Below are 23,254 nucleotides of genomic sequence, written 5' to 3' on the forward strand. Positions count from 1 at the left end.
GATTCAAGCGAATTGCTTTGTATGAGGTACACTCGTAAGAATGTGCAACCAGCAATCACGGATGCCGATAAGAGTGTATAATAACATCTGATTTCGGATCGTTTGAAGAGGGCTGTTACCGTAGCATTGTAATTTTCTCCACGTTGTCACCGCGCCTAATGGGTTTTACTGGTTACACAAACGTCGTGGCTGTCTACAGTATTACGACGTCGCTCCCGACAAAGAGCTGTGGAAGAAAATTCAATATAAAACGGGAAAACGCTATAGTTTACAGGGAAGTGATGTAAATTTTTCTGTGCCCGCCAACAATCTTTTTTAATTTTATTATAATATCGGAGTATTTTAACCTAAAATTCATGCCTCCAAATTGTGCTTTTGGGTCGCACGACAGTTATTTATATCAGAATAATCGAAAAGAACTTAACTTTTTCACTAAAGTTTCACTGCATAAAATGTCCATTACCCCTACCAAATCTCTTTACGGTATGAGATTTGGCTGATAAAGGTGCCTGAGAAGGATCGAGTGGTCGGCCAAATTGGTCCGAATTCATGATAGATTAAAAACATTTCGGTGGGTCATGTTATTTCAATTTTAACCGTAACATATTGTTGTTTGTTTTCAATTGTAGATATAACGAGCAATTTTCACTTATCCTATCTACACCGAACTGCCTAATTTGTTTCCGCACCGTACTGGTTTAGGACGGTATGCTGCGTTTGTGTTGACACTGCTTATTCACGTCTTATTTCAGACTCGGTAAAATTCTAACGAGGATTATGCTTTTTAAAAGCTTTAACTAGCGTCTTACACAAAGCATCGGGAACAGTTCGTTTCATACTTTCCCTCCAAGATATTTTTGAAGTAGCTGTCTCGATTCGTTCATCCAAATGATTCATTTTATAGGATCTTTTTGCTTGCGAACAAGTCACTGTGCCATGAGCGTAACCGAATAGGTTTGCTGCAAGTGTGTAATCCGAACTGGGTAGGAATCCTTCTGTATTTCGGATGTTACCCGTGATGTTTGGTGTGGCTTAAGTACGTATCACACATACCCGTTTATTTCTAATAATGGATGTCTACGAGGTGGAATTAGATAGTGCGGCCAATGTCACGGCACAACTTGCGCTCTTTCGCCGTGTCCGAAATGCTAAGCAACTGAAAGAAATGGTTGTGGCTGGGGAGCTGAAATGTTGTATGATCAAGCCTTCCTTAATATTGGACCCTTTTCAAGTTGCCGTAGCTGCGCACAAAGCTGTACTGAATGAGAATGATCAAAGAATGACTACAAGAAGTGTGTTCACCGAAGTGATTTACAACTTGTCAGTTTCAAAAAATATTTCTCAGTCTCTGAATAAATTTGGTATTTCGGACGACGACGAAAACGTACTGGTTGTGGCAATTCAAAGGGGTGACGATGGTTCGATTTGTGACATCTTACCTTCAGTGGCTGGAGAATTGTGTTCAATGGAGGATTTAACGTCTGTTCGCGAACTCCCATCAATCAAGAAAGTGTACAATGTGAGAGATGAGGAACTTAGTATTTCGTCTATGCTTGATTCTGTTGTTAGCCGCATAGCAGCAAAAGAATTTGTATCTTTTAAATAGCGTTAATTTTTCTATTTCGAACGAATATTATTTGTCGGTAAATAAAAATATAACAACTCAATAACACTGCTGTATTTGTACATTGTTTTGGTAATCAACAATATTTTCTCCAAAATTTGACTTACTTAGACAGCCTCCTGAGTTTAAACGCAAGAATACAAATTATTACACCATCAAGTGTCCGTAATTCACAATTATTTGCGAAAACGTCTTCTTTGGAGATGGCAAAATAAATCAAAAACGCTCATTCACACAACTTTCAAGCTTTTTGTACAAACACTTGGGAAATCACTTATTATCACATCACAAACGCAGAGCATTCTCGATAAATGTGCAGATTTTAATGGAAACCAATTTACTCACAACGCGTTATCGCCCGCTTTGGCATACAGCCGCCCCTCGAAAAAAGCTTTTTGGCTTATACGCCTCTATTGTCATTATAAAATTACTATTTTTGCAGTTATTTTACTGTATGTACATTTCACGAGTTGAAAACATTTAATATACATCCTACCTATGCTAGCATGCAGATGCTATAATATATTTGGGGAATTACTGTGAGTCGTAATTTTATGGGCACCAATATGGATTTCTGTGTGTCACGACTAAATTTGGCTACACCTTACTTTGAGTTTCTCTGAAAACATACATCTTGCATGGTACATTATTTTGTGAAGAATTCTTTGTTTTTTTTTTTAAATTCAGTGCCGAGGCAGGATTGTGCTTGCATATGCGTGCAGCTTAGTAGAAGGCTTTAGAAAATTCAGAGGTAAATGAATGTTATGAACAAGGTTCCTAGACTGTTGAGCTGCCTAAAACACAAAACTATTGCTTCTGAAACATATTTCCGATAAACTTTTAAGAAAACCTTGGCACTACTAAGTCGTAGCAATAAACAGCTTTCCAGCTTTGGAAAGTGTCACAAATATTTCAATGTATTTGTTGTAGGAAACACATGATTGAAATTATTTTCGAAATAATGCATGAAAATTTCCTAAATTTGCAATTAATACTACGTTTCCGAAGAAAAAATTCATTCATATAATATTCTGAATGCTTTTTAAGTACTTGGTAACCTCTGATAATCTGTATTGTCTTGAACAGACAAAAAGCATGTAACCTAGAATGCTGTAGCCTCGACTGCATTACATATTTTTGTAAAATGTGGCACCTTAACCAACCAAAACTAAGATAACAGTGCACATCTGATCCATAACATATCCAGATTTTTACGATCTCACCGAGCAACATCCCTAGGCCAACCTACAATATATTGGGCAGTAATTTCATGGATTGATTCAGAGCCCATATAAATTCCTTCCATAGTTAAACAACCATTGATTTGCAGTGCTTGGATGACCACCATCCATTTCCTGATGTAAAATGCAATACTCTGCAACTGAGGGATTCCTCTGGCTGTCTCATCACCGCCTAAAGTCCAAAGAGTAAACACCGATGGCACTGTCCATGCTTCCAGCGGCAAGGCATACTCTGTGGGAGTGGAATGCAAGACAGCTTACTGGCTTGATTCTTTGACTCATGAATCCTTCGTGATACTTTATGACATTTAGAAGTTGTCCATTCATGTTGTAAATGCTGATGAACTGGTTGACTGAGCCACTGAAAGAGAGATTAAATGCCGTCAGGACTCACTTCATGCAATTACACACATCACATACACTTATCAACCATTATCAAGATTACCAGAAGCAGGATTCCTCTCAATCTTCTTAAAATGCAACTATGTTTCTATAAACCCAACATATCATGGGAAGGGGTAAGATAAACAGTCATTATATCATAACATGTATTTGCCATATGTATGCAAAGATAGTTTTTATCATTGGTCACAGAACTCCGGAATACAACACTTTTACATGATTTCAGGACATAAGCCCAAATCCGCTTCTGACAGATTCCACTCTCTTCATGACGTCGAAGTACTGTATATTCCCTTCAATAACGTGGCACCTTATGTATAACGTGCACCCAGAACTTTGTAGTTATCATGAATTTGTATAGATACCGTGCACCCAGGGCTTCATGGTTATCTTGAACGTGTAGAGATGCCACGCATCTGTATCTACATGTATATATATGCACATAAAAATTATATATACTGAGTCTAAAAATAGGTCTATATCTGATGTGTGTGTGTGTAAAAATACATCTATGTCGGACGTGTGTGTGTAACAATACGTCTATGTTTGGATTTTTTTCAATTTTCATTAAATAATGCGCACCGTCATTTTTTCGATCATCTGAAATTTTTTGTATAGTTAACGCACGTGTTATCGATGGGAAAATAGGGTACTTTTCCTCCACCTCCTTATAACCTAACATCCTCCGTTCTATGACAGCTTCCGGTATTGTCTTTCTTTTTCAAATCTCTTTTATCCACTCATTTCAACTAATGCAAAAAAATCACCTACCATTCCCTATCTATCACTAATTCATTTCTCCTTTTCCCAGTTCCACTTGTTATTCCAACCCTTCTTCATAAACACACCTCAAAAATCTCCACTTTACTTTGGACCTGAATATACAAACAAGATTGTCAGTGAAAATGTTGCCCAAAGAATTCCATCAATGTGAAAAGCTGAGATCATAAGAAAAATGTTATAAATCAACAAGGGGTGCTACTCAAAGGATACATTCATCATAGATTCCCAAAAAGAATTTCTTTTCATGAATAAAAATCTTCCACTTGAAAAAATTATGGAGAAATTGAAATATCAACAACTTGATAAGAAACAAGGATATATGGTATATAAGTGCATCATACATTTCAAAAGTCTTAGACAACCAAATTAATTGCTCTTTCTAATTGCACATACTTTTCACTATTCCTGCTACATCTTTAAAGTTACAGCCTGCACGCACAACAGCTCTTATGGTTCACTCAACACTCTAATAAAAGCCCTCACTGAGATAATGCCATTTTGAAACCTTTGTATTTGTGGCACGCCATGGTTTTTCTCATGAAAATCCACACCTCACAGAGACTGAGAAGCTCGGCTTGAACATACATTCATCATAGAGTAATTGGGCAGCACATTGCCACCCAAGGTCAGATGGCAAGTTTATCTGCACTAGCAATATGACAAGCTGCCACGAGACATGACACCAACCTTAGTTATTGTAAATTCTGGTCAACATGAAAGTGCTAATAATGGGTTTATTTGATTACAATGAGATTGTCCAGTCATTGTTTTTGGGATTTACATATAATTTTTCATGGGAAAATGTGGGGAGGAAAGGAAGAGGGAAGAAAGAGCGTTTAAGTTTTCCCATGGCCGAGTCCATTAATCTTGTTCTATCTGGACAATCTGATGACGTGGGAGCCAATCTCTTTAAGGTTACCAATAAGCTCAAGAGTGCTCTGCATCTTTTTAAAAGTCTTGGCCCCACCTGCTTTATTTTATGTTTGAAGGAACTCTCATGTTAGTTTTGATGGAGTAACTCCATCGCACTTTCTTTTTGGTGAATCAGGTAGTAAAGGTTGTTCCTTCATTAACACTTCACTCGAGGGATCCAATATAGACACTGCACATCTCAACTGCGGCCTCACCCAGATGAAATGACGTCTTGCCTTTATCCTCTCGTTACCTTTTCCCACAACCCACCTAACGGAAGCAATTTCCTTTGGGGCAGGCATGGATACTTTCTAATTTGTGAGGCTCATTCCGTGAAGCCTTCAAATTAAAACCATTTCATAACTTTTAATTTATGGTTTTGACATAACTACAAATACATGATGAAATAAGAGGATCATTACCACTGCGTCATAATCTATTACTACTTACCAAGCAAAGCAGTCAGCTTCCGGATGCACGGCCATTGCTGTCATTCCCTGTGATGTCTGACAGATGCTAACTGATGAATTCCTCCGAAGATCGAAAAACCGCACATCACCAGCAACACTGAAACACATTCATTTCAAGATTTAACACAGAATCATCTAGTTGAAACAACATTGCTGTAACTATTCCTAAACTATAGGAGTTCTGTAATAAGAGTTTTAAACAATATGGAAATGAATATCTGGAGTGGGTTCTCTTTGATTGTTTGGGGTACTGGTTAGAGCAGGCTACATTGAATGAGGCAGTAAGCTCAGCATGTATTTTTGAAAAATATGTTTATGGAATACAATTGCACCCTCACTCCAGTGGGGCATACACATGAAAAAAGTTTTAACAGTCTATGTGAAAGAACGACACCCCAACAACTCACTTTATAATTCCTTTTAGTTCTTATGTTTCAGAAAAGCCAAATATATGGCACTATCATAGATGTAATTACAAAAAAAAATTAACTTGCTGGAAAAAAATTATTAAATGGTAAATGATGACTACAGTTGAATATAATATAAAATAAATCACAGAATTGGGACAAAACATTCCATATTATGAAATAAAACTTCCATCACTTTTGGACCCACAAAATTCTTTGCAATAATCATTATCAACATTACTGTTGGTATCATCATAAGTATCCATATCTTCAAATACTACATCCTCCTCCGTCTTATCAAGAGCATTACCACACTTCTTGGAAGACTTCAATTATTTCAGCTCTTACATCTACCCAACATTTCTTCACCTACTAACAAACTTGTGGCATGGAGTGCCCGTTCATTCTACCAATAGACATGAGGATATGGGTCTCCCATCCACTCAGTAGCAAGAGCATATGCCATTTTGTTATGGACAGCTGGGATAAAATATGGTCAAGTTCGTTCAATATCTTATTTTGACATTGCAGAATTGACCTACATGATATCACATAACTTCCATTAATTTAACAATAACAATTCCAACTACACCATTCTTCAAATGAATAATTCTCTTTACATATAAGGAAATACAATGATCTAAATCCAATGGAGTCAACATAGGTACCACTAACAATCTGGGGTAAAATCGACATTCAACATTGGACGTCAAACACTGAAGTTTCAACCTCCACATATGAGACGTGGGCGACTTTTTTAACCACAAATTTGGAAAAAAAGGTGAATCAAATACAGTACTTTTCCAAAGAAAATCAGAAAACCATGTTCCTGAAATTATAATTGATATTAGCTATTTACCAATATCTTGTCCTGCCTTATTGTCTAACAATAACTGCAGCAGCCAACAGTTCTAAGAACAGATTCTCAGAGGCCCAGGCATAGAGGACTCCAGGCATATTACAAATGAGAAAGGTTTCTTTGTACATGTCACAAGAATGTAAATTGATTATATTTTCATATAAGTTAAGGTATTCCACCGATTACTGTCTGCACACCCATTAAGAACTTACGAGCTCTGATATGTAACAAATACAACAATTAGGACATGCTTTGCATTTTACAGCAAGCATTACTCTTCCTGAATTTCAATTGGAATGAATTCCTATGACTTTGAAATGATGCTCATAAAAAATGCATATTTTGCGAGCAAACATACCACCCACTGATGACTTGCCCTGCAGAAGAGAGGTCGGTTCGGAGGTGTGCACCAACGACCCAGCCAGAGTGTTCTCTCCAGGTCACCACACGACTATCCTGGGGTCCCATACGACGATCAAACAACCTCACGGACCCATCACCACACCCAGCCACCAGCAATGAACCACCTACATTCAGACAAAGAGTTGGAAACATTAATTCCCCATCGGCGAATGATATGAACATAAAGCAAACAGAGCAACAGGAAATGAGACACATTTGATGGAAGAGCAGGTCAATTTCAACAGGTAGGAGAGTTCTGCTGTACAATCATTGTCGCATCATACATGACTTTGAATAATTTTGAAGCATGCATTGGATTGTTGTAAGAACGTACGTGTATTAAAATTCTCAGTGGCTCCTATACATGGCTGCAACTAGTTAGATACCAGGAACATAGCACATCATTGGCGAGGGGTCATAGTATATCACATCCTTGAACATGTTGAGATTGAGATATACTAATGCAAAGACTCAAAATTTTATTTTTTGTCCCTTTCTTAACTTTTTACAAACATGTCTTCTTGCACAGTGCATGTCATCACGTCATATTGGTAATACAATAACCAGAAAAAGAGCTTACAAAGTACATAGTATCTGGTGCAAAATTACTTGGTTTCAACATTTCCTAATAAGCCAATAGTACAAGTGGATATGGAAATTCCCAAACAAACTGTGGAACTAACCAACAGAAATGAGAAACTTAAAAAATAAAAACTCTCAATGTTTCAACTGTTCATATCCCATTACTTTGCTCAATACTATTGCCAATGCTGCCATCCAATAACAAATCTAGATTTGAACTTCACGAATGTCACCATTTGCTTACTGGGGATAACTGCAGATAAGAGACAAACATTGAAAGAAAGCTGTAAAAAGACAACAAATTACAATATTGTTTAATCTAGGGTACAACTGAAACAACGAGTCTGCACTATTGACAAACACTACAGCCCTGGTGGGTGCTTCATCTAACGCCCACCGTCACAGCTTTCTCAGCCAATCAGGTAATAGGGCACAAGTTCAGGGCTGAATTATAGTGACTTTTCAGATGAACATTTCTGGAGTTTGGAGTATTTGAAAATACTTGTACTCTCCCATCAATAGGTGGAAGAATGCTGGGAATAGGTCCAATGCATGACAGTCTCTGAAAATACCAAAAGTAAATTTTGAGATGAAGAGCTATGCTCGTATTTTTCAACGAACCTCATTTGAGAAATCTAAGCATTCCAGGGCCACATGTTATGCCATTTAAAGTATGATCTCATTTTTAGGGCTTGTTACAAAATCTTAGAGTTTTTGCGTGCTTCACTGGAGTGGGAGGCTGACACTTAGCAGCGTACAGAAATCTTTGGTCCTCGTGACATTATGAGGCCGACCTCCCAGCATTCCCAGGACCACAGTGGCAGTTTTTCAGTTAATTCTAAAAAATAAATTTTTACATCTTTTGGCAGAGTGGCTTCAGATTTATCATCCAGGTGTAACAATTATTTGATTTAGACAAAGACTGCCCTTGTCGTACATTCAAAATGTGCAAGAGGGCAAGGGAAGAATGGTAAGATGCGATCATGTTCTATTCCCGAGCCGCCCCACTGTTGGCCAACCAAGGTGAGAATAAATTATTACCATTATTATTATATATCATTACTATCAAGTAAACGTGGCATTTTTTAAAAGCAATATCTCTGTTCCCTGAGGAGCACTCTATCACCAAGATTTTACATTAGCCATCTTCCTTGATAAACAACATCAAGGGGACTAAGCAAAGTTACAGATTTGAAACCAATTAGCCTCGAAGTATTAATTATTCAACTCTAACATAAATTTATAGATTTGCATGCCAAAGATGTCTATTTGTTGAGATCAGTCTGGGAGAGAGAGAACAATTCTTTGGCATTTTATAGGGTGTCTTCAAATAAAGCTAAAGAGACTTTTTAAGGGGGAAAACACATCAAGGTAGCAGCACCACTGCACGTCGCCTCACCTCCAGAGTCAGTTGAAACACCCGTGACGCAAGAGTCGGCACCCGTGGGCAGATCCTGAAGGCGAAGCTCCCTCTCAGCATCCCAGAGACGAATGACCCGCACGTCCCCCGTGACCACCACTTGCTGCCTCAACTGATCCCAGCTCACCACCACTCCGGCTCCTAGAAGAGAGCACGGTGGCAGGTGAAGGCTCTTGCATCAAACTGCCGGATGAGTTGTCATTCGTCCACTTACATTCACATTCGCACAAGGGAAAGTTTCTTGGAAATAGATGAATATTGCGGCACATACAAAGTTGGGCAAGAAAGGGTTTTAAATGACGCTATCAGGTTAATTACAAGGACAACTATTAAAGTAATGCGCATTCCCACGGAAAAATAGATCTATTGATCGTACTTGTGTAAATGCTTAAAATTCTTCAAAATACTCTCCCCCTGCATCAATACACTCACGGAGATGTGTTTGCCATGCCTGAAAGGCACCCTGAAACTCCTCACAGCAGGAATATCTGTCAGTAACGTTGTAAAATTCTATTGCAGTCTGAGATGAGACAACAAAAAGGAAATCATTCAAGAGGTTGAACGATGATTTTCAATGCAGCCTCCTGAACTCTAAAATGCAGGCCTTTGAAAGCTCAAGAAACTCTGGGAGTTGTGTATAACTCTGAATGGTGACTCTGCGGAGAAGTCTTGAGAATAACAAATAAAAATATAAGTTTCTATCTTGATCACTTTTTAGTAATAATTAGAAGTTTATGATAACCTCTTCTACAATCAAAGATAGAGAAGATTTTTTATCCAGGCTTTGTAAATATTTCAGGTATTGTCCCTTTCCAAGGCAATGCAAAATTACTGATCTCTTGATTCTCTTTCTGAAGTAGGACAGAAAGAGGGCAAGAGCCACTTTCTTTTTTTTCTTTCCATTTGCTATCCAGAGACACTCACCATTGACCCCTTTGGTTGCCATTGCCGGCTGCGAGATGTCGGAGAGTGCCTGCCAGGCAGACACGAGTTTTGGCTGGGCGATCTGCGATCCAAACGCAGCCACGTGGATGGAGGAGGAGTAGAGGGACGGGGAGTAGATGGAGGCATAGTCCCTCCACAGCCTCAGGGAGCCATCATCCGAGGCGGCCAGCAGCAGGGACACGTCGTGGCCGTTGGCAAATTCCACGGCAGTTATTCTGGATGCACCGGGACGTGGACCACGGCTTGGGCAGTGCATCAGCCTTGATCCAGATGACCCCGCCCCACTGCTGCCCGCACTGCCTCCGGGGAAGCCACCTCCCCAGTCCCAAACACTGCAGACGACACCAAGCGGATGCAGGAGAAGGGAGGACAAACGTGCATAGCTCATCAAGAAATATTTGCCAGTAAAGTAACTGCAAATGCAGATTCAATCAGCAGTGAGCATGGCGGTAGCTCCCTGATTTCAGTTGCCCTGATGCCAAGCGCCTGAATACACACACACAACAGACTAGCATTTTTCAACTCAAGAACTTCTCCTGATATCGTCCCTCAACTGAAATAACAGATAAAGTTTTCATCCAAGACTTTCTATCATGTGCATTTATCAGGACTTTGATAAGTTTTATTCCTGCATATTTCATTCATGAAACAATCAATTTCTTAAAGTTTTGAATGTAATGTATCATACATCATTACAAACATTACCTTCAACCTTATTTAAAAAGTGATTAAATTATATTCCCTACCCAAATTTCTATTAAGTGCATACATATAGTTATATAGTTTCAGTTTAACCTTTATTCTATGCCATTGGATGTATTTACATCTTCATATAAGCATCATGATATTTCACCGGTACAAGAATTTCATTTTATACCGAGGATGTATGATTCATGAGTTGGAAAAATAATGCTGATTAAAGCGAAGTGATATCAGCAAGACAAAAGAAAAAGAAATGATTCCCGTGACAGGACTTTGGATGCTTTAATGTTAACTCCATGGTCAACACACATAAAGTAATTTAAGAGAATAAACCTCATTAAATATTGTCACCAACGATAAATATGTGGGTTTTCATGATACTCGCCACCTCATTGTAAGCATTTAAGACAGCTCATAGGGAATTTATTCTCTTGCAAGTAAAAAAAATGTGATTTTTCATTAAATAATTCAAAATTACCAGTCAAAACACCCGAAAGACTAGCATATTACATTTATAAACATATTTATAAGGAGCATTCAAAGCATGGTTATTATAACAAAATTGAATAATAAATGATACTCGATTAGCAAATCATTAAGAAATTGTATCAAACACTCTTATCTATTTAGCTAATTAATAACCAAGTGAGTAAACATGATATTTAGAGAAAAGAAGCCATGAAGAAAACAGCAGGTATTTTAAAATGGCACAACCTTTAGCATAACCTCTATTCTATTTTCTCCAACACCAAGATTATATGCAAAATAAAATATACAGGATATTTTTAGGGATGAATATCAAACAAGAATTCAATTTAGTCGCACAATTTGAAGTATGGCATAATTTACAAACATCTGATTCCTACATCAGATTATATAGCAATTTATGAGACAAAGATGCTTCTGCTGGTCAGATTTTCATGTAATAATACAGTACATTATAACTGCTCAGATGAAAGGTCAAAAAAAGGCCAATTTTGCCTGAATAAAGACGTTTGTCTCTCTATTTGTAATTATCGCTTTAGTGTATAATACCTTTGTATCAGCCCTTGATCTAAGCCATGCTGTAATGTTTGTATGAAAGAAATAGATCATATTTTTGTTGCTGTCTACATAGATTTGTAGGTAAAATAATCTTGGAGAACATTTTCAACCAATTAAAAGATGAAAATGATCCAGGAAGCTGAGAGTGAAATATTTTTGCAACACAGGAAGCTCTGTGGCAAGTGACTCATAATAACCAGAGAGTGGGAGGAGAGCGTAACTTGGAAAAATTTCAACTGGCTTCAAGCCTCGGTTGTGTCCCGTTTCTGCCTGTGTGTGCCGTAGTCGTCAAATGTTTGCTGCCTTTCACTTCTGTATATCTCCCAAGACATTTCCGTGGTCACCTCACTCCTGCTTTGTTCCATCCCTCATCCCACTCAAACCAAGTCTCTTATTACACCTATCCTATCCCAATTTTGTCCCAGAGACAATGTTTAAGTAATTCTATACCTTAAATCAATTTAACATTTGTTTTTATTACAGAATAAAATTTGACTGCAGGCATATTTTGCTTCTTTAAATGTTTTTTCCTTTTAAGAAGATAAGTCCACATTCATTGCAGAGGCATCATTCAATGACCGTTTCAGTTAATTACAGGTTTAGCAAGTCTTTTGAAAGGTTTTGCAAACATATCCCTGCCTTCCTCCATCCCTCATTCTTCCCTACTTTGTTAGCAAAATTTCTTTCCTTATTCAAAATAGCTCTAAAGAGCTTCCAATTCTTTTACAGTGACATCCTCTGGGTATTCCACGTAGGCCTTTGACGCAGGGACCCACTTCACAATTTTTTCTCGACACTTTCAATAGGTAAAATGTGAATTAAAAATGGCTTCAAAAATTCCAATTAATATAAATTTTCCAACGTCAGTTGCATTCAGAGTGCATTCTTCAACAGCATCCTCAACATCACCATCAGAAGTTTAACTAACGGACACATTACAGTTATCACTGAAACTATTGTCTCCATCAATCGGAACATTACTATTGCCACCCCTGGAGGTAAATTTAAAATCTGAATCACTCATCTGTTTCTCTAGGGTAAAAACATCAACAAAATTATCTAGTATTACACATTTAGTCCTACTTCTCAGCACATAATTGAACTATAAAAATATAAATTTAAAATAAAAACCACGCTTCCTGGAAGAATTGATACAAACACAATAAACTATTAAATTATTTTGCATCATTGGGTGAACAAAATATATCATCTGATAAAAACTTTCAGAAGGAAACCATGTATTGTCTTTGTAGTTACTACATTATTTTAGATGATATAACATTGATAGGAAAAATATACTAAATTCAGTTCATAAGGCCAACATTCACAGCGGTGGTGTTGACTGATAAAGCATGAGACACTGATGCCATGCGTAGAGCGCTCTTGTACAACCAAACGGTGAGTGAATGCTCAAGATTACTAGACTCACACATATTATAAACTTAAACAAATTATGCCTTTAACACAACTTACATAGTTTGTCAACTCACATTTCAGGTGATGAACATGAATGATTATGAAAGGTGAAGAGGAAACATATTTGGGGCTCACCCAACACACGAGGGATGGAGGAAAGAGTTAATCAGCACGTATTAACTTCAAAAGCAACCATCAAAAACTTTGCACATTTTCACACTATTTCATTTATTAAGAGTACTCTTTGGGGTGATTTTTGCGGGGTGAGAGGACATGGCAAAACTGCTCCACCACTTACCCATAGCAATCTCTTCCAGCTACAACCAAATGATTGTCGTAAGGGTGAAACTGGATCACTGACGGAGGATCTGGGCTGCGTGCAGTGAAAACCTGGCTCTCAATCCGCGACCCACAACCCAAACGCTTCTGCTCCTCCTTAGCTTCCTTGCGCAAGTGTGTGTTGCGCATATACCTAACAAAAAGAAAGAGCTTAACAATTTCCCGGAGACAATCAACCAAGGATTGCCTCGGCCAGGGCAGGGATGAAGCGACCGGCAAACACGCCACCCCGTGAGATACATGGGCGCCATTAGAAGAATTCAGATTGAAACAGAGAACTGTAGAAATTGCATAACGTGCACTTGCAGGATTAGGCTAATTAATTCAACTCTTAACATGTGGTTTAAGTTACATGAAGTAATTATGTGTCCTGGGAAACTATCACAAAAATATTTCATTAGGCAGCAGTTTTTGCACAACTGCATGCCATGTTGCCAGAGTCCTCACTCATGATGCAATTGCAAATTCGCCACTGGATGGCCCTGGCCATTCTCAAATGCAACAGGGAGCCACAGCAAACATGGAGTGGTGCAAGGGAAAGCCAAGTCAAAAAACCTTGTGAACACAAGCACTAGACAAAAGCACTTAATCAAACTCATGACTCTTTATTCAACTAAGTTTAAGATTCAAAACTTTTAATAGAGAATTTAAAAACTTTTAAAAATGCCAAGGTATTTCAAACTTGCATTTTTTTTTAAATGTAAACTGAAGTTTCAAAGTATTTAAGTATCTTTACAACTGTCATTGTAAATCAAAATTTTGAAGTGTTCAAAAGGGATTAGCAAAGATAATCCACAAAACAAATTTTTGAGTTTACTGTATTAAATATACCAGTATTGCACCGTGACTGTTAATGGTCTCTAGTCTGGCCAGACTTATTTAGAGTGAATTGCTGGCTCAAAAACAGAGTCCTTGTGCATAATCAAACGGATAGCCAAGTCCACATTACCTCCATTCCCTTTCATAGTGTTGCTTGCTCTCGACATCATCATCTTCTAGGAACTTCATTACAGGTTGAGCAAAATATTTGCAACTCCACTCCACAAATTGAGTGGAAACCAACGGCTTGCGGAGACCACCGGCATCATCAGCTTCTTCAGATATCTATATTCAAGAGGGTGTGGTCGAGATTAGGACCAAATATTGTCAAAAATTATAGGGACAACATTTTCAATCAAATCCAAGTAACAAATCCAAATACGAATAGCAATAGAAGTTAACCTGATATATTTTATTTCAATGATAGCACCCCATAGGAAAAAGAAACATTTATAAAATACTTCATAATATAAATATTAGCATGGTACAGTCGTTGGTGCAGGAAGCCAAGATGAAAGAGGAATCTGAGCACTCATAGTCATGGGTGCAAAACTTATTAGAAGACATAAAATACGACTAGAATCAATGATATCAACAGGGAAGTTTTGATCTAGGTTGCAATATGACTTTTTTGCCTCAATTTTTCCTTTGCATTACATGAGCATCTATTCGAACAAGACTTCCCATCCTGCAGTCTAAGATACCAACATTAGCCCTCTCTTTGCAGTCCTACTGAATGCCTGGGGTGCCATTTACCTCATTCTTGGGCATGCCTATTCACCGTGGCCAAAAGGCAGCTATGAACATTTGGCAAAAACATTAGTGGCAAGACTTGAAAGTGGCAAAAGGACTGAAAGGGGTACACACATGATAGCAAGCATTTTTACGATCACTAACTGCAAGAATGCTAAAGCCATATGTGCTCTATGCACAACTGATCATGAAAGCACCCCTACTATTATTATATATGAGGATAGGCTGAAAACTAATGCAAAGTAACATTCCCCCTCAACATGCATGCGCAGGTTTGAGGTCGTTTCATTCACCCAGTGTATTTTGAGAAGCGGAAGTATGGAGACGTGTTATAGTGCTATGTCAACGCGATTCAAACAGCGTGCTGTTATCGAATTTTTAACTGCTGAAAAAGTGACTCCTCCTGAGATTCATCGTCGTTTAGAGGCTGTTTATGGTGGCGATGCAGTTGATAGGTCTGCTGTAAATCGATGGATAGTATAATTTCGTGGTTGCGAGCCTGGAAAAGCCATAATTGTTGATGAAACACGCATGTCGACCTCCGATCACTGCCACAGACTTAAAGCATGGCAAACTCGTCGAAGATTTTATTCAAAATGACTGGCAAATCACTCAAAAGCATATCGCAAACCATATTGGAATATCCAAGGAAGAAGTTTGTCGTGTTTGTCGGGCAGCCTGGCGCCAATACTCTTGCGACATGACAACGCTCGTCCACACACTATCTCACGCGCAACTGGAGAGGCTCTGCGGAACCTGAAATTTGAACCGATTCCACACCCTCCTTATTCCCCCGATTTTGTTCGTCCACTCAAGAGACAGCTCAAGGGTAATCATTACATCTCGGACGATGAGGTGAGGGCAGCCGTCCAGTCCTGGATTTGATAGAAGACGGAAGAGTTTTTCACGGATGGAATGAAACAACTTGTTAAACATTGGGAGAAATGTGTTAGCCTTGACGGTGACTATGTTGAAAAATATATATATGATTTTTAAACTTAAAAATTGTACTTTAGTGTACTATTCGCCCAATCTTGCTGTTTGTTTGTGGTCTACAAGCATGTGAGCAATACTTTTGAGCCCACCTTCGTATCCATCCTTTATCCCCTACTATCCATCCCGTGATGGTAGATGGACATAATTTTTTTTCAACATTTACTTGTTATGAAGTGCGACATCACTAAGTACGATATCTATATACTGTTTTAAACCAACTGTTACTTTCAAATTTTGAATTTCTATGAATATTTTGTGCCCCATCTCGCCATAAAATCTTCACGCCTGGTAAACCTCATGAATTAAAATAGTTTTCATCGAGAGATTCTGAAGCATGATAAGAACAAATATTTACATAGTAATCCTGTTTTTATTTTTTCACTAATACAATATATAACTATTTAGCAACTTCTCTTTTACATAATGCAAGGCTAAAAACATGCACATATTTTTTTTCATAATTAACAACTTGTCCTATAATGGCTGTGATATCTTTGAAAAGAAATTAACTTAAATAAAATTATTGCTACACAAATTTAATTTGTTGAATTTTGTTTTCATACTTGTTTGTTTTGAAAAATAGCACAATTGCAGAATGAAAATAATCAGGAGTAAATACGGGAAAGGCAAAATTCTTAGATTCTCCAATACATGCACAATTTCCATTTTTCGTATCTTAATATTGAGTCAAAGGCCGGCCTAAGGTCGCGCAGATTATCACTCAGCATCCATCTCCTGGCTTCATAAACTAGATTACCTTTGGGATACTTTCAGATAAAGGTGTTGCTTATTATAGCCAACTTATGGTGAGACACAAGGGCAATCAAACATGAATGCAGTGAAGTTCACTCCTGCATTGTGTTTTTTCGCCTGGAGTTCACAACACAAGGAGGTCAGCTAACATGTTCAATTTTGAATATTTGCACTGAGTTTTACCTAGAGTATATCAATGTGTCACGTTAAAGTAACAAATATCACACCCTGTCATCAAATTAACAAGGAAACCTATGAAGCTGTGGTTAATTAAAGACTGTGTACTGAATCAGAGTTGGTGCACGGGTGATTGCTGTAAAAAATTCACTATGAGAAATGAGAAATTACCGTATTGGGCATATTCTTCCGGGCTCTTGAAGAAAGCTGAGAAGATCGGGCTGAAATGCGATGCAGGTCAGTGGCAGACCCTGTCGGTGGGGACTCCCCTCTGCACAGAAAAACAAAGTATAAGAATCAATCGAGGGCACTCCACAAAGGAAATTAAAAATACGAGAATAAATATATGCAAAAAGAACATAGCTCCACGCACGAAAGTCAACATGGGTGGAAATTTGTCCGTGAAGAGTAACAATTTTTGCTTCAGTTTTTCCACCCTCACTACATGTCCAAATCAATAATAAATGAAACCATGATACTTAACTTCTCCAGTATACTTAAATGTTAATTAAAAATCTGCCGTCAAAATATATTCAAGCATATGATTTGGTGATGTTGCTAAATATTTAAGACTATTAGAGCCGACATTATCTCATGTTGCCGCCACACATATTGGCTACACACACTTAGAAATTCGCATCAGATTTTAGAGAAGCTTCTACAAATGAATGTTCCCAACAGAACTGATCGCCTCTTGACAAATGAGTATCACTCTCAGAGTATTTGCTTGCATTTTTCATAATGCACAATTTTGATTGAAATGAATAATTCGGGATTTTCACATGTCGCTGTTAATTTTAAAAAAGAACTTCTATGTCTTCCTTAGAATGTTGATTAGGTATTTTGTATCTGGTGCAAAAATGGTTAATAACCCCAGTCCATTGTAATAACCCCAATAAACTGTGCATTTGCCAATTTCAACACGGTCGAGAGAGGTCATTCTTTCATCCTTTACAGACTTAGAGGTTGCCAATAAAACCCCATGAAAACTCTTCAGTTGGTGACAATGGATAGGACAAGACAGAACAGAAGGATAGACACCCCTTATTTTACATCTGGGAACTTTGGATTCACTTCACACAGCCAGCATATTTCCTGTAAAAGCACTTCTGCACAGGACCATGGCATGCATTTTATAGACCTGAGATAATAAATCATACTCAGTTTCCATGAAACTGCGGAAGATGCTATAATAGTAACTATTAATGTAGTCATCTGCTAATATGCATTTCAATGCAACAATTTCAGAGCTTAAAAATCATTTGCCTTCACCAGGATTCAAACATGGATCCTTCGATATCTGGCCGCGTGCTTTAGCCAGTTAAGCTATCAAGGTATCCTCTTAGACTCTGAAATTTTGGGGTCTTTAAAGCCGAGGTCATTGCTCGCCAAAGGTTTCATGGCATTACGATCAGCACTCGCAATGGACCTATATCGTAAATAACAGGCCTCTGAACCCATCGTAGCCAACCACCACTTGCAGTCAAGCACTCCGCAAGCGAGTATTTGGCAAGCTTTTTATGCTCTACCTGGCATGACATTGCCACGCCTTGCAGAACCAAGTGATGGACACACCACCTGAGTATGACCACTCTTTATCTTTCATCTTCCAGGAACATAATTATGTGAATCTGCCTTTCCATTTTGTGAACATTCAATTCAAAGCACAGAGCAAATACATAGATCTTAGTCTTTCTCCTTTTTCAAACTGGATAATTTGTCAAGTGATGTCAAACTCCCAAAAGAAATCTCTGCATCTAATTTTTCCACAACTTCATCTTGTCTGATGCTCAAAGTTATGTTTCCTTTTACTGCCACTGTTCTCGAGTCGTATTGCCAAAAGTGGCTCCGGTTAATCATCAGAATGCCCCATAATCATTAAGTACCAATGTACATAGACAGTGAATATGGATGACAAAAAAGAAGGAGCCATCTGTTTCAAATGCACGTGTTGCATCTGCAGAGTATGCAGTGTTCAGATGTGAAATATGTTTCATGCAGCAATAACTGTATAATTTTTATAGAAGTGAAATATCATTATGCTTCTCAACTGTATTTACAGGAGCTGGCACGCTAAAAACATATTCTGGCCAAGGTGGTGACACTTCTCGCAATTCCTTGATGGGCCACCGATAGATGGATGGATATACTCACGCGAGGAAGCTAGGCCTACTGGATGGAGAGGGTGGGAGGGAGACTGAAGATGACATTTTGGCTTCATTAACCTCCTTGGGAGCAGTCGACTCCTTCACCTGAAATGAGAGAAACGCCATCACTTAGAACAATTGGTAATGAAATTAATTTAATCAGATGAACGCCCTTACTTTTAGAATTATTTCAAGAGTCTCTCGATAATTGAAAGGCACTTTTACAATCGCAACAGGATAATGTACAAGGTAGTTAAGGTGGGAACCAATAAACGGGATCCCACATCAGGTATTTTGATAGAGATACTTTCCCTTATTTATTTGATTAACATGTATATAAATCGAAATAAATATGAATATTTTGTAGCCATTTTCCTGAATACAGATTTATTAATAAAATATATGGATGAAGTAGCTTAATAAAATTTGAGATACCCGACCGAATGCACTGAGATTGTCCAGTTGATCATACGTCAAACCAAAAGTTTGAAGATTCAAAAACCACTGGGGGAATGCTTTACACTCCCTGAGTGGTTTCCCAATGCATTTATATGTTTGCACAGTAAGATCATCATGGACATCAATGTAACCACGACCATAATCACCCAAGATCAAATAATGCTATAATGCCATGACCAACCTGCTCCCTGATGTGATCGGTGACTATTTTGGACATGTGGGCCACCTCTGGATGTGGATCGTGATCCATAGCAGTTAATCCAGTCCACAGTTTCATGTATATGCTGCCGAATGAAAGACTGGAAAGGTTGCCTAGGCTGCACAGCCCTGCACAACAAGCACAGACATAATATTAACAACACTTTTGGCAGCAACACATTTCTTCAAAAGGAATAAAAGCATTTCAACCAGCAGTTTCATTTCAGCAGAAGTTGGGACAAGTTGGAAAATACATGAAAAAGATTCATAAAATAAGTTTGCAATCTAGAGAAAGAGAATTTCAAGAAAGAACATTTGCCAAATTATTTTGTCATCACTTCACTATCAACTCCATAGTTGTCACAGTCACCACATGATTTCCTCAGCCCAAGGTGCATCTAGGGTGAGAATACCTATCTAAGAAAATATTGCTTCAATAAACTTCATTTTATGTTTACAGAAATTTCACCTCCCAGACTGACAAAATGCATTTCCTATTGCCCTCTGTCTAAACTCATCAACACTCAAGGCTTGTGAAATTCACTATGGATAAGTTTTGCCATTGTTTTCACTACATTAATTCAATTTATTCAACATTTTACTGTGAAAATATAAAAGGTACAAAATTGTTAGCTCTTAAAGTTAACTTTGTATTCTGATTAAATAATAAATTATTAAGAATAGAAATGTAAGGTACTCCGCACTTATGACTGATAATTAAAAAAAACTAATGGCATGCTAGGGAGAAATTAAATACTTCCTATGTAAGTTAAATTGAAAACTAAATTCATAAACGATATACACACCCTTAAAGTAAGAGTGCATTTGGGTGAGTGATTAAGGAGAGAGAAGAAGATGTTGGAAATGACCATGAAAATATATTCCTGAATGAAATACCCAAAGTCGGTCTTTTGTTAAACATAGTTTTTTGAAGCTAAACATTTGACATCCAGTCCCTTAATTTGAATAGAAGATTTAATAACCATACATGCCGCCAATAGTTTTGTTCTGCTGCCTTAATTCATCATAATTGAAAGCATTTATGGTTGTACAAACATCCCTAAATTTAATTGGTTTCCCAGGTCAAAGTAAAAGATAGCCTTGGAAAATTTAAAATAAAAATTCCTATAGCCGTAATAACTTAACAACACTTGTCCCGCAATGGCAAAAAAATTTGTTGAGATGGAAAAAGAAATTCCACTACAGCAGAAGGATGTTCTTGCTGAGAGGTTGTGGTTGGTCCCACTCATGAAATTTCTTTTCCCACAAGCCATCACAAAAAATTTTGTTTCCGTTGCGGGATGAGTGATGCTAACTTATTATGGCTATAGGAGTTTTAATTTTGCTTTATTAATTTCTAGGTCAAAATTAAGCACGGCTGCAATTGATTGTCTAAGCTCAAAGTTTCACTGACTTCAACTGAACATAGCATATTAAAAGAAATAAATGATTCAGCTGTAATATCTCATGCCGAAAAACTCTTGACCAAATTGAAGTAAATGGAAATATTTCATCATAACATTTCTCATGACTCAAGCAAATTATTCCTCACAAATAATTCTGCCGTGCCTTGATCAAGCAGCATACTAAATGCACACTAAGAATAAAACTGCCACAAATATACTACAAAGTGACAGAACACACCCTTATTTTGACAAATTTGAAGAGTTACATCTAGTGACGGAAAATAATTGCTTTAGTATGCCATGTTGCATTTAACTCACAATGAAGTCATTTATTTGAAACTAAAAAATTAAAAAAAATAGAATACCTTCTCAAGACCAATACATCTTTATGAAAACTATAAGTAATTGTACATATTTTTAAAACACAACACAATCTCATCATATTGTGTTCAATGGCCATAAAGGATGTGGTTTGAGTTGTGGTAGGTCATTATTTGGAGGTGACATGGGACTGACTGTAAATGGGCCGGGCACTCATTTTATATCACACCTAACAACAAATAAAAACATGATCTAACATTTAAAATAACTTAATTTACTATTTCTATCCCAGGGCCAGTTATTAGTGAACTCTGCTTGTTACTAAAGAAGTGTGTTTCCAAAAATTATTTTATTTTTTATGGTTCATATTTCCAACAGCCCAATGGTTTAGCAATGGGCTCGCCCTTGTCCCCACTCCTGGCCGATATTATTTATGTAGGGAATTTAGAAAAATTTTTGTTCTCCTCAGCTCACCCTCTTATTAATATCGTATTTTGTTGGTTTAGATATGTAGACAAAGTCTTCTGCGTGAGGACAGGTTCCGAGAGGCAACTAGGTAAGTTTCTGGTGCATTTAAATTCTGTCGATTCTAATAAACAATTCATGTGTGAAAAAGAGGAAAGAGATTCCGTGAATTTCCTCAACCTATCTATTTGTTAAGACAACGATGGGTTATAGTACTCCATTTTTCAGCAGGAAATGTCTACGGAACAATTCATTAATTCCTCTTCAAGGTATTGCTTTGCCCAAAAGCTTTCGGCATTTCATACAATGATCCACCGTATAACCTCTATCCCTAAGGCAAAATTCAATGTAAATAAGGAACTTAATGAAATTAAAACGTTAGCAGTAAACAATGGCTGTTCAGAAGATCTAATAAGTAAACTTTAGCCGAAGAAACTTACCAATATAGCCTTAAGCCACATTTACAACCCCAAACATTTAAAAGATCCTACTGCCAAATGGTGATGAATACTCTATCTAGGAATTATTTCTCAAGAAGTAATCAAGATTTTACCAAAAGAAAAAATTGGATGTGCCTTTTACAAAGGCTCTTGCCTTGAGAACCTGATCTCCCAAACCAAAGACAAAGTTCCCAAAGAAGAGAGAGAAAAGGTGTTATGCATTAAATGGCTTGGAATGTTAACACAAAGAATAATGGGCAAACAGGACGAAAATTTAAAGAAAGGACAAAAGAACACCAAACATGTTTAAAGAATAAGAACATAGCATCCATCTTTGCAAAGCACCTCATCGAGAATGACCACAGAAGTGGTTTTGTGACTAAAATTCTTCATTTTGAAAATAAAGGTCTCAAACTCTAAGCTTTGGAGCAGTTGAAAATTTTGATACTCGTCCGTTGCAAGGATGAACTCGTTAACAAAATTTTGTATCCGTCCCACTCCTAGACCTCCCACTCTTCCAAGTCAACGATTGACACCGCAAGATGTAATTCTCTTTTCTTCCCAGCTACGTCTTAACCTTTTTACCCCTCTAACCTCCCTCCCTGACCAACCTCCCCTCCCCCACTCAGAAGGTATACATGTATACACCAAGTTGGCTTCTATGAGGACCACCTGATGGTGACATTCAATGTCGAAAACCTGGGTTGTGTTTTAAAATAATATGTGTGGAATTACAAAGCCAATAATTTCATTTCAATATGTTCTGAAAATT

At 37.6% G+C, this 23,254-nt stretch overlaps 2 protein-coding genes across 2 annotated transcripts in view; one reads left to right on the forward strand and one right to left on the reverse strand.

Moving 5' to 3' along the window:
- Positions 1–780: 780 nt before the first annotated feature.
- Positions 781–1,670, forward strand: LOC139695802 (EKC/KEOPS complex subunit TPRKB-like). Its single transcript, XM_071594587.1, has one exon. The coding sequence runs from the start codon at positions 1,070–1,072 to the stop codon at positions 1,604–1,606; it is 537 nt and encodes a 178-aa protein (XP_071450688.1). The 5' UTR covers positions 781–1,069; the 3' UTR covers positions 1,607–1,670.
- Positions 1,664–23,254, reverse strand: part of LOC139695801 (regulatory-associated protein of mTOR-like) — a 68,791-nt gene continuing 47,200 nt past the window's right edge. Inside the window, exons 17-26 of the mRNA XM_071594586.1 lie at positions 19,834–19,979; positions 19,201–19,298; positions 17,218–17,317; positions 14,498–14,652; positions 13,508–13,681; positions 10,027–10,379; positions 9,082–9,243; positions 7,057–7,225; positions 5,413–5,529; positions 1,664–3,226 (exon numbers count right to left, since the gene is read on the reverse strand). Coding sequence (XP_071450687.1) covers positions 3,031–3,226; positions 5,413–5,529; positions 7,057–7,225; positions 9,082–9,243; positions 10,027–10,379; positions 13,508–13,681; positions 14,498–14,652; positions 17,218–17,317; positions 19,201–19,298; positions 19,834–19,979 — 1,670 coding nt within the window. The 3' untranslated portion in view covers positions 1,664–3,030. The remainder of the gene's footprint in view (positions 3,227–5,412; positions 5,530–7,056; positions 7,226–9,081; positions 9,244–10,026; positions 10,380–13,507; positions 13,682–14,497; positions 14,653–17,217; positions 17,318–19,200; positions 19,299–19,833; positions 19,980–23,254) is intronic.

This window comes from Hetaerina americana, unplaced genomic scaffold (assembly GCF_022747635.1).
Source record: "Hetaerina americana unplaced genomic scaffold, ioHetAmer1.1.p SCAF_64, whole genome shotgun sequence".
Taxonomy (NCBI): Eukaryota; Metazoa; Arthropoda; class Insecta; order Odonata; family Calopterygidae; genus Hetaerina; species Hetaerina americana.

What these genes read in the sequence shown, in the direction of transcription:
- LOC139695802 (XM_071594587.1), top strand. Translation starts at nt 1,070, where the DNA reads ATGGATGTCTACGAGGTGGAATTAGATAGTGCGGCCAATGTCACGGCA.